This window comes from Ranitomeya variabilis, chromosome 5 (assembly GCF_051348905.1).
Source record: "Ranitomeya variabilis isolate aRanVar5 chromosome 5, aRanVar5.hap1, whole genome shotgun sequence".
Lineage (NCBI taxonomy): Eukaryota > Metazoa > Chordata > Amphibia > Anura > Dendrobatidae > Ranitomeya > Ranitomeya variabilis.
The window spans coordinates 9,853,269-9,865,768 of record NC_135236.1 but is presented as its reverse complement, the minus strand read 5'-3'; the positions used below and the strand labels follow the sequence as shown (position 1 = coordinate 9,865,768).

Here is a 12,500-nt window from a genome sequence, read left to right as displayed (position 1 = left end):
TAATGACCTCTTAGGTTACAGAAGGGGCTTATTTTAGGTATCCCACTGCTCTTCAATATACCATGAACTGCAGGGATTTGTGTATCCCGCTTACAGTTCCACTTAAACCTTGCAGCTCTCTGGCGCCCCCCCCCCCCCCCCTTACTGTCAGGTCAGATTAGGTACTGCACCTAGGGCAATTAGTCACCAGAAAGGCTGCCTGCTATGTACTGGCTTTTGGGCACGCTGCAGCGAGGCGATAACTACTCCCGCTCGGGCAGGAACGATAATTATCAAGCCGCAGTCGCTGCAGTGACACCCAACGGCCTGTACACGGTATTGCTGCCACCAGCTCCGATTAAACGGGTCCGAAGCTAACCCCAAAACAGTAGCGTAATTTCCCTTCAAGAGACAGGGTACATGTTGTAAGGTTTCTCTTACTGAGAGTGTTGGGGGACACTCACTTGGCCGCGATATTCAAGCACACGGGCACGGGTTTATAAAACAAAGCAGTCCATGCGGTTTATTAAGCCTCATAAACCGGGGTACGCACAGTTCATTATCACATAGAACACAACAGGCACCAACTGGTGATATTTACTTGCAGCTTCTAACACTTCAGGGTACGGCTTTGCCTTACGACCACTAACACGCTGGTCCTCCCTTAACCAGTTCCCAAGGGAGACCACATAGTTCATAGAACTTCACAAGCACTACCGGCCTGTACGATACCTGACGGGAGCTCCGGCTCCACCTGCTGACTCCTTGCCAGTCCACACCTCCGGGTAAGCTGCCTTACAGGGATCACCAACTTGCCTGGCCGGCACACACTAGTTAGTCCAGACCTCACCGAAGGACTCCAGCTTCCCCACACTCCGTTAACACTCTTCTGGGTAAGCTGCCTAACGGGGATCCCCAACTTGCCTGTCCGGCATACAGTAGTCAGTCCAGACCTCACCGAAGGACTCCAGCTTCCCCAGTTCCACTGTGCACTGCTCCGGGATCCGGTCCTCCTACTAGGACCTCCCACGCCAGCAGGTGCTTTCCAGGAAGCCTCCTCTCAGGCTTCCAACACAGGAACACACCGAGCCCTAGGGAACTCCCTCAGGGATTTTGCACTTGGACCCTTCAGGTCCAAACACTGGAACCACACAGGAACATGTGACCCACACTCTGGTCACGTTATGTACCTGTAACCACACCCACAGTAATGGATCACATGGGCTGGTCACGTGATCCTGACATCACTGCAGGTCAATTCTCACGGCCTCAATACAACTCCGTGCACATCCCGGGGAGACCATGCAGCGCCCCCTACCTGTTACAGGGGTCACTGCATCACATATATCACATATCCTCCCCCTCTGTTCACACCTGTAGGGTTGAACACCTGTCATACACGTGGGATCACGGGATATGTCATGCACGTTGCCTTGCCCTACCTGTCGAGAGAACCGTCTCAGTCGGTTTTGAGCATCACACAGACCCATCCAGTTGTTGAGTTTACCCCGCCCCCAGGGGTCAACATGTAGGCCTTGAGGTTTGGCCCTTAAGTTACGGTCTGTCCGTGACACCAAACCTTTAGTCAAGTTTGTCTTTTTACTCAACCTTTCTCTCCAGGGTCGCCACCCACGGTTGGTACGGACATTAGTCCCACTTACAGTCGAGACTAGCAACTGATCAGAGTCTGACCCTCCATCACTACATCTACTACTGTACATGTCCCTTTTGTTTCCTTTTCGTTGGGAAGAAGGCGGCTGCCACCTTGTGTTCTGCAGCTGTTTATTGACCTGCCGTCTGTACAGTCTCAGCTGCTCTATTTCTCTCAGGTAGGCCACGCGATACTTCAGGAGCATCCGGATATTCGCTATACTCTCCTTGGACCCGACAACCAGGAATGACACCATTCCATCTTCACCCACCTGGGCCTTGTCTTCAGCCAGAATCCTCAGTCTCTTCACACCGGACACATCCACCATCTCCTGCATCGCTTTTCCAAATCGGCCAGTGAGCTTCGCTATCAGAGCTCTGGGCACTTGGACTGTGTCCTCCACCAAACCCAGACGACTTTGAGCTTTCCTGGCTTGCTCCAAACAACGAGTGGCCTCACCATTCCCCAACAGGACCCTCTGTTTCGTGCAGAGGCACCGTAGGTGCATGTCCCTCAGGACAGCCACCCTCTTCACTGTGACTTCCTTAGTAGACAGTACCACCAACTGTTTCGTCTCCAGTGCCCAGTGCACACTAGACGCTTCCACTGCCTTTTTAAAGGCCTCATGCACACCCTCGCGGGTACATGCATCTTGCGCCTCTACGGGTACATCTATCACGCACTTGAAGAGCGGAGTCTCACTTCCTTCAAGAACAGATGGCTCCTGCCTTGCCATGGACCTTTCCATCAAGACACCTGTCACAACCGGGTGACCATCTTGTTCTGCTTTTAGCGCCAACTCCTCTTCAGCTTTACTCTCATTACCACTCTGGTACTGGCACGAGAAGTCTGCGACCACCACCTCTTTTCCTTGTAGACGGCCTTTTAGTGCTTCTCTAAGCACTACAATGTCTTCGTTTAGGGTCTGATACACACTTTGCCATCCGAACAGGTGGCCTCTGAGCTCAGAGACTTCCTTCTCCAGCTCATCCACTCTGCGCTCAGCCGCTTGTCTCAGGACCCTTTCTCGTTCGACATGGTCGTTCACCGTCTCTATAACCAATTCCATCTCGCCTCTCCCATCCTCCGGACTGGTGAAACATCCATCACTTGAGGAGGTATTCACTTCCGGCACCATCTCCTTGGTGGCCTCTGTTTTGCCACCGATTGTCACCACAGGTCCTGGACCCCGTCCTCCACCCGTCAGCACAGGTCCTGGACCCCGTACTCCACCTGTCACCATAGGTCCTGGACCCCGTCCTCCACCCGTCAGCACAGGTCCTGGACCCCGTCCTCCACCCGTCAGCACAGGTCCTGGACCCCGTCCTCCACCTATCACCATAGGTCCTGGACCCCGTCCTCCACCTGTCACCACAGGTCCTGGACCCCGTCCTCCACCCGTTACCACAGGTCCTGGACCCCGTCCTCCACCCGTTACCACAGGTCCTGGACCCCGTCCTCCACCTGTCACCAGGGCATACGCGTTTGTTACTGGCCATGACTTGTCACAGTCACCCCCAGAATCTGTGTCACACCCCACAGTCTGATGACCCTGCAAGTCACTCTATGTCTGGGTGTCAGCTCCACATGTTTTATCCAGCAGACCACTATCAGTCGTATTGTGGCACACTTCAGGTGACGTCAGATCAGTTAGTTGGACAGTCGCACCTTTCCCTCTGGTCAGGCCTGCCTTCTCCACATTACTAACTGACATCCACATGATATCCACAAACACTTCAGCCTTTTCCCACAGTGCTACTAAATCTTGTCCTATTACCATAGGATACGGCAAGATCGGGTCTACAACCACCTCATGGTATGTGGAAACCTCCGCTGCGACAATGTAGATAGTGGCTACCTGGAGATATTCAGTGTCGCCAGGTGACACAGAATCTCCTGGACGGGTTCTCAGCACAGACGCTTCTCTCCCCGGGTCTATCAACCCTTGCACACACTTTCCATCCAGCCAAAAAGGACACAGTCGTGACACCTCACTGATTGCCGCCCCTTTTTTGGCTCCGCCCCCTTTCTGGGCAAGTGCTCCGCTTTTTGATACCACCCCGGTTCGAGATTCAGCCCCCCTTCGAGATTCCACCCCTTTTTGGGCCATTACCCCTATTCGGGTTACCGCCCCTTTTTGGGTCTCCGCCCCCTTTTGGGCAACCATCCCCGTTTGAGCCACCGCTCACTATTAGGGATAATCCCCTCCCTGGGATACACCCCGTGGACTCCCCCACGGCACTCAGGCCCCAGTTCACACAGTACACCCCAATGTCTCTGGGCTTGTACTGGCCCTTTAAGAGTCTGCACAAAAAGAGAAATTTTTTTTTTTTTTTTCTCTCTATGTCACTTTCACCAGCTCCTGCTGGTACCGCCACAGCTCCCGCTGCAGTCACACACAACCGACACCTCCAGGTGCTGCCAACCACAAGCCACTACAGCTCCGCCTGCTGTGGAACCTCTCGCTGCAACCACGGCTACTCTCCACACGGCTCTACCGCTGCCGCTTGTCACCTTCGTGACCCCGCCGAGTCACAGCAGACGCTTGTCACCTTCGTAACCCCGCCGAGTTACCGCTAGACGCTTGTCACCTTCGTGGCTTTGCCACAGCAATTAACTCCACGTGTGCTAGCGGGATTGTTGCCAAAATTCTCCACCAATTGTAAGGTTTCTCTTACTGAAAGTGTTGAGGGACACTCACTTGGCCGCGATATTCAAGCACACGGGCACGGGTTTATAAAACAAAGCAGTCCATGCGGTTTATTAAGCCTCATAAACCGGGGTACGCACAGTTCATTATCACATAGAACACAACAGGCACCAACTGGTGATATTTACTTGCAGCTTCTAACACTTCAGGGTACGGCTTTGCCTTACGACCACTAACACGCTGGTCCTCCCTTAACCAGTTCCCAAGGGAGACCATAGTTCATAGAACTTCACAAGCACTACCGGCCTGTACGATACCTGACGGGAGCTCCGGCTCCACCTGCTGACTCCTTGCCAGTCCACACCTCCGGGTAAGCTGCCTTACAGGGATCACCAACTTGCCTGGCCGGCACACACTAGTTAGTCCAGACCTCACCGAAGGACTCCAGCTTCCCCAGTTCCACTGTGCACTGCTCCGGGATCCGGTCCTCCTACTAGGACCTCCCACGCCAGCAGGTGCTTTCCAGGAAGCCTCCTCTCAGGCTTCCAACACAGGAACACACCGAGCCCTCAGGAACTCCCTCAGGGATTTTGCACTTGGACCCTTCAGGTCCAAACACTGGAACCACACAGGAACATGTGACCCACACTCTGGTCACGTTATGTACCTGTAACCACACCCACAGTAATGGATCACATGGACTGGTCACGTGATCCTGACATCACTGCAGGTCAATTCTCACGGCCTCAATACAACTCCGTGCACATCCCGGGGAGACCACGCAGCGCCCCCTACCTGTTACAGGGGTCACTGCATCACATACACTCACCGGCCACTTTATTAGGTACACCTGTCCAACTTCTTGTTAACACTTAATTTCTAATCATGGCGGCAACTCAGTGCATTTAGGCATGTAGACATGGTCAAGACAATCTCCTGCAGTTCAAACCGAGCATCAGTATGGGGAAGAAAGGTGATTTGAGTGCCTTTGAACGTGGCATGGTTGTTGGTGCCAGAAGGGCTGGTCTGAGTATTTCAGAAACTGCTGATCTACTGGGATTTTCACGCACAACCATCTCTAGGGTTTACAGAGAATGGTCCGAAAAAGAAAAAAAATCCAGTGAGCGGCAGTTCTGTGGGCGGAAATGCCTTGTTGATGCCAGAGGTCAGAGGAGAATGGGCAGACTGGTTCGAGCTGATAGAAAGGCAACAGTGACTCAAATCGCCACCCGTTACAACCAAGGTAGGCCTAAGAGCATCTCTGAACGCACAGTGCGTCGAACTTTGAGGCAGATGGGCTACAGCAGCAGAAGACCACACCGGGTACCACTCCTTTCAGCTAAGAACAGGAAACTGAGGCTACAATTTGTACAAGCTCATCGAAATTGGACAGTAGAAGATTGGAAAAACGTTGCTTGGTCTGATGAGTCTCGATTTCTGCTGCGACATTCGGATGGTAGGGTCAGAATTTGGCGTAAACAACATGAAAGCATGGATCCATCCTGCCTTGTATGGAGCACCTTTGGGATGTGCAGCCGACAAATCTGCGGCAACTGTGTGATGCCATCATGTCAATATGGACCAAAATCTCTGAGGAATGCTTCCAGCACCTTGTTGAATCTATGCCACGAAGAATTGAGGCAGTTCTGAAGGCAAAAGGGGGTCCAACCCGTTACTAGCATGGTGTACCTAATAAAGTGGCCGGTGAGTGTATATCACAATGTTTAGAGCAGGGAGAAATAACTGGCATGAAATACTATACCCCACAAGGTGTAGGCAGTGCTTTATAAAAATATGTTACAAAGATGTTACAAATGAGACAATTGCAAATATGTACAAGGTAATTATGAAAATAAAAGGATTAAATAAAGAAAAGGTAACACTCACATATTCTCAGATCATTGCATAGCAGGCAACCATACGTCCCAGCTCATTGGACGTGCTGAGGGCACTTCAGGGAAGGACAAGAAGACTCCAATCTGCTCTCTTGGACGCCCGCCAGCACTTAAAACCTACAGTCTGTGACCTCACAGGAAGGGCTGGCTTTTCCAACCCCTCCTACTTCTGCTAACTGATTTTTCCCTAACCTATATCTAATTTCTATAACTCGGCTACACAACATGTCATAGTTGTGAGAAACCCAGCATTCATCTTGGATTAACGTGGGCTTTCTAATGAGATCAAATATGTCCTATTATTTACAGAGCAATCCCTACTTCTTCACCCGATGGAGTTAGACGTCTGTGTTTAGAGTGATGGGTAGATGCTTCGATGGAGATCAAGGATATGTATTTATTATTCTCCTATCTTAAATAGTTTGCCTAATATCTCACAATAACAGAACAAAGGACTTTCAGATTCTAGAAGTTTCTAATCCAGTTAAAGCTGGGCACTTTCTACTACAGGAAATGCCGGTCGTAAATACCTTAGTGCGGGGGATGAGGGCTTGTGAGCTGAAAGTCAGGCATTTGCAGCCAAAAGCTGTTACAGAATCACTCCAAGAAGGGGGGCTTAGCCCACAGCAGGCTAGCAAGAGATCTAAACTTATATGATATTTCCTACCATATCGTGACACCTCCTTATGGGGATTCTTCTTGCCTAGTTTCCTTCCCTGGTTGTGCAAGATGAGGGGGTACGAGAAGTCCTTTTATAGGGTCACGGCGCTCGAATTAGAGCTTAATTTCAGTCTGTCCTTCCACATTGCGAACAGGAGACTGGGAGAGACGGAGGAGCAGCGGGCTGGAGAGACTGAGGAGCAGGGCCCCGCAAGAAACGGAGGGGCAGCGCCCGGGAGAGACGGAGGGGCAGCGCCCGGGAGAGACGGAGCGGCAGCGCCCGGGAGAGACGGAGCGGCAGCGCCCGGGAGAGACGGAGCGGCAGCGCCCGGGAGAGACGGAGCGGCAGCGCCCGGGAGAGACGGAGCGGCAGCGCCCGGGAGAGACGGAGCGGCAGCGCCCGGGAGAGACGGAGCGGCAGCGCCCGGGAGAGACGGAGCGGCAGCGCCCGGGAGAGACGGAGCGGCAGCGCCCGGGAGAGACGGAGCGGCAGCGCCCGGGAGAGACGGAGCGGCAGCGCCCGGGAGAGACGGAGCAGCAGCGCCCGGGAGAGACGGAGCAGCAGCGCCCGGGAGAGACGGAGCAGCAGCGCCCGGGAGAGACGGAGCAGCAGCGGCACAGGAGAGGCTGGAGACTGCGCCCTGCGCTGTATGTCACAGGCAGAGTACAGGCTCCACCCACTGCAGGGAGGGCAGAGATGATTGGCTGATAATGGAATGACATCATCTACAGGACACAGTGCATTCTGGGACAGCTCCTCCCTGCATTCCTTCCAATTCCAGGTGATACAATAACCACAGGCGGCTTCTTTCCGGCCAATTCAGCATTTTAATGTAAATGGGTACAAAGTCATGCAGATAAAATTAAATAAAAAGAAACAATAAAATAAAAAAACGATAAAAAAATACTCAGAACAAAGCCGGAAATTCTGGAGCAAAATCCACTGATCCAATTCTTGCATTTCCAAAAGGTTTGCATGTGAAGCAGGCAATAAATTCTAGAATATCAGAAATGTTCTATATTACATTATGTACATTTTGCTTCCATGCAAATCCCCCCTCCCCCACCCAAGGTTCGCTAAAAAAAAAAAAATAAGCTTTTATCCTTAAATATAATTTCATTCACAATCTGTAGTGTTAAATATTTTACTTTTTTTTCAGTCTCGCTGATTTTTTTTTAACATTTCTCTGATGTGGAGAATGGAAAATGTATTTAAAGGGGTTAATAACGAACACAAACTAGGGTAAAAAGGAGACCGATGTGCGGGAGAAAACTCAACATTTCTTCCACTTCTTCAGAGATTAAAATACTGAATTTTCCATAAATCCTTCACATTTAAGGTAACCTGTGGTGATCGGGACGGATTCTCTACGTCACAGCGTCGGTATCTAACGCTTCCCGGACAGGCAGAGTTCTGTGCAGTCGTACTTTGCTCCGCTGTCTTCAGATTTTTATTTTTTTTTCAGATTTTCTATCTTTAAAAAAAAAAAAAAAAAAAAAATCTAAAAACAAATTATAGGAAATAACAAAAAAAAAAAAGGGGGGGAAAAAAAAGTTAATGATTTTTTTAAACTAATGGAACAAAACAATTTTCTGTTGTTTTTGAATACAGGAGATTCTGACGGATTAAAAGTAAAGGAGGGAAATGAAAACTAATGTCCAAAACCCCATAAACGTGGAGCCCACCAAGAGGCCGCGCCCTGAGGGGCCGGGGACATTTCCGCTTCTGATCGTTCCTTATCCTGTAATGTTTTTATATATTTTACTAATTGTGATCTTGCAAAAAAACTAAGAAACCCCGAAGTATAAAGTTGTGGGATGGTGACGCGGGGCCGTTACTGCGCTCATTAGTCGCCAGACAGCGGCGAGACCCCCGATGCGGCACCCACGTGCAGCAGAGGCACAGTCTTAATAAGTGACCCCGGACCCCCGACGGGTCTCGTCTCCCCCAATCTGTACAGCAGTGAGAAACAAGCAAATAATGCGCTAAGTGCCCGTTCCGGCAGCGTCCGACCTGACAGCCGCGGGCAGCGAGAGGACAAAGAAAAATAGTGCAATAGACCCTCCAAGACGAAAGTGGCGGCGTCGGCCAGCGAACGGCTGCGGAGACCCCGAATCTGTGCGTCGTCCCTCCGTAGGACATCGTGATGTCAGAGCCGCCCAAGATACAAGTACGGAAAAAGCTTTTACAAAAACACAACGACAAAAACAACATGAAAAATCGTCTGAAATATCCGTAAAAAAAGAGAAAAACATCAATCATATAATATCCGAGTATCAAAGTGCATGAAATGACGCCAGTGAAATAAATAATCCAGCTGCCTGAGGCCACAATGTACAGATATATATATATATGTATGTACACACAGCCCGATATATATATATTTATATGCGGATATATACACACCAACACGTACAGCCACATGCAGCGGTGAGCGGCCCCCCAGCAGTCACAAATACGCGGGGCGGCAGGAACGTGCAGATATATGGACACATGTACAGGGCACAGGCGCCTGCGCACACGGCGGCTGCACACAGGGGGCGCTGCACCCAGCAGCTCATAAGAGGTATGAGTGATACCACCCGTCATCCCGGCTTGTAGGCAGCGCACGGTATGGCACAGGCCCGCCGGCTCCTGCGCTGCCTCTGACGGTCCGTGATCCAGCAGGAGCGAGGGGTTAATTGGTCAGCCCCCTCTTCTGTAGACAGTCCAAGTCCTGCGCCTGCTTCATCTCCTTCATCCTGTGAGGGATCACAAAAGTGCGTCAGGTGTTAGACCCCCAATCCTCACAGCAGCGGACCCCAAACCCTCCCTGTACCTGTGACGGCAGCGGCGGAGGAAACGCATGATCTTGCGGGCGGCTTGATCCTGCTTCTTGGTGAGAAAAGAGCCCCTAGGAAAAAGCCAGGAGAAGGGTGAGGACCACCATGTCACAGAGCTGAGGCCGGTGTCCATCACTCATCAGTGCAAGGCACGCACAGGGAATATACTGTACATAATATGGAGAGTGATTACCGGGCGTCCATCACTCATCAGTGCGAGGCACGCACAGGGAATATACTGTACATAATATGTAGAGTGATTACCGGGCGTCCATCACTCATCAGTGCGAGGCACGCACAGGGAATATACTGTACATAATATGGAGAGTGATTACCGGGCGTCCATTACTCATCAGTGCGAGGCACGCACAGGGAATATATTATACATAATATGTAGAGTGATTACCGGGCGTCCATCACTCATCAGTGCGAGGCACGCACAGGGAATATACTGTACATAATATGGAAAGTGATTACCGGGCGTCCATTACTCATCAGTGCGAGGCACGCACAGGGAATATACTGTAAATAATATGGAGAGTGATTACCGGGCGTCCATTACTCATCAGTGCGAGGCACGCACAGGGAATATATTATACTTAATATGGAAAGTGATTACCGGGCGTCCATTACTCATCAGTGCGAGGCACGCACAGGGAATATATTATACATAATATGTAGAGTGATTACCGGGCGTCCATCACTCATCAGTGCGAGGCACGCACAGGGGATATACTATATATAATATGGAAAGTGATTACCGGGCGTCCATTACTCATCAGGGCGAGGCACGCACAGGGAATATATTATACATAATATGTAGAGTGATTACCGGGCGTCCATTACTCATCAGTGCGAGGCACGCACAGGGAATATATTATACATAATATGTAGAGTGATTACCGGGCGTCCATCACTCATCAGTGCGAGGCACGCACAGGGGATATACTGCAGATAATATGGAGAGTGATTACCGGGCGTCCATCACTCATCAGTGCGAGGCACGCACAGGGAATATACTGTACATAATATGGAGAGTGATTACCGGGCGTCCATCACTCATCAGTGCGAGGCACGCACAGGGAATATATTATACATAATATGGAGAGTGATTACCGGGCGTCCATCACTCATCAGTGCGAGGCACGCACAGGGAATATACTGTACATAATATGGAGAGTGATTACCGGGCGTCCATTACTCATCAGTGCGAGGCACGCACAGGGAATATACTGTACATAATATGGAGAGTGATTACCGGGAGTCCATTACTCATCAGTGCGAGGCACGCACAGGGCATATACTGTAGATAATATGGAGAGTGATTACCGGGCGTCCATTACTCATCAGTGCGAGGCACGCACAGGGAATATACTGTACATAATATGGAGAGTGATTACCGGGCGTCCATCACTCATCAGTGCGAGGCACGCACAGGGAATATACTGTACATAATATGTAGAGTGATTACCGGGCGTCCATTACTCATCAGGGCGAGGCACGCACAGGGAATATACTGTACATAATATGGAGAGTGATTACCGGGCGTCCATTACTCATCAGGGCGAGGCACGCACATGTAATATATTATACATAATATGGAGAGTGATTACCGGGCGTCCATTACTCATCAGGGCGAGGCACGCACAGGAAATATATTATACATAATATGGACAGTGATTACCGGGCGTCCATTACTCATCAGTGCGAGGCACGCACAGGGAATATATTATACATAATATGGAGAGTGATTACCGGGCGTCCATTACTCATCAGTGTGAGGCACGCACAGGGAATATACTGTACATAATATGGAGAGTGATTACCGGGCGTCCATCACTCATCAGTGCGAGGCACGCACAGGGAATATACTGTACATAATATGGAGAGTGATTACCGGGCGTCCATCACTCATCAGTGCGAGGCACGCACAGGGAATATACTGTACATAATATGGAGAGTGATTACCGGGCGTCCATTACTCATCAGGGCGAGGCACGCACAGGGAATATACTGTACATAATATGGAGAGTGATTACCGGGCGTCCATTACTCATCAGTGCGAGGCACGCACAGGGCATATACTGTAGATAATATGGAGAGTGATTACCGGGCGTCCATTACTCATCAGGGCGAGGCACGCACAGGGAATATACTGTACATAATATGGAGAGTGATTACCGGGCGTCCATTACTCATCAGGGCGAGGCACGCACAGGGAATATATTATACATAATATGGAGAGTGATTACCGGGCGTCCATTACTCATCAGGGCGAGGCACGCACAGGGAATATATTATACATAATATGGAGAGTGATTACCGGGCGTCCATTACTCATCAGGGCGAGGCACGCACAGGGAATATACTGTACATAATATGGAGAGTGATTACCGGGCGTCCATTACTCATCAGTGCGAGGCACGCACAGGGAATATACTGTACATAATATGGAGAGTGATTACCGGGCGTCCATCACTCATCAGTGCGAGGCACGCACAGGGAATATACTATATATAATATGGAGAGTGATTACCGGGCGTCCATCACTCATCAGTGCAAGGCACGCACAGGGAATATACTGTACATAATATGGAGAGTGATTACCGGGCGTCCATTACTCATCAGTGCGAGGCACGCACAGGGAATATACTGTACATAATATGGAGAGTGATTACCGGGCGTCCATTACTCATCAGTGCGAGGCACGCACAGGGAATATATTATACATAATATGGAGAGTGATTACCGGGCATCCATTACTCATCAGTGCGAGGCACGCACAGGGAATATACTGAACATAATATGAAGAGTGATTACCGGGCGTCCATTACTCATCAGT

At 50.3% G+C, this 12,500-nt stretch overlaps 1 protein-coding gene across 4 annotated transcripts in view; it reads right to left on the bottom strand.

The window, feature by feature from the left end:
* Positions 1–7,640: 7,640 nt before the first annotated feature.
* The window catches only part of CAMTA2 (calmodulin binding transcription activator 2), a 103,958-nt gene continuing 99,098 nt past the window's right edge, over positions 7,641–12,500 (bottom strand). For 3 of the 4 annotated variants that reach the window (XM_077261557.1, XM_077261558.1, XM_077261559.1), the window contains exons 22-23: positions 9,655–9,729; positions 7,641–9,577 (exon numbers count right to left, since the gene is read on the bottom strand). In XM_077261557.1, coding sequence (XP_077117672.1) covers positions 9,514–9,577; positions 9,655–9,729 — 139 coding nt within the window. In that variant the 3' untranslated portion in view covers positions 7,641–9,513. The remainder of the gene's footprint in view (positions 9,578–9,654; positions 9,730–12,500) is intronic. The other variant, XM_077261560.1, reaches the window with a different exon arrangement.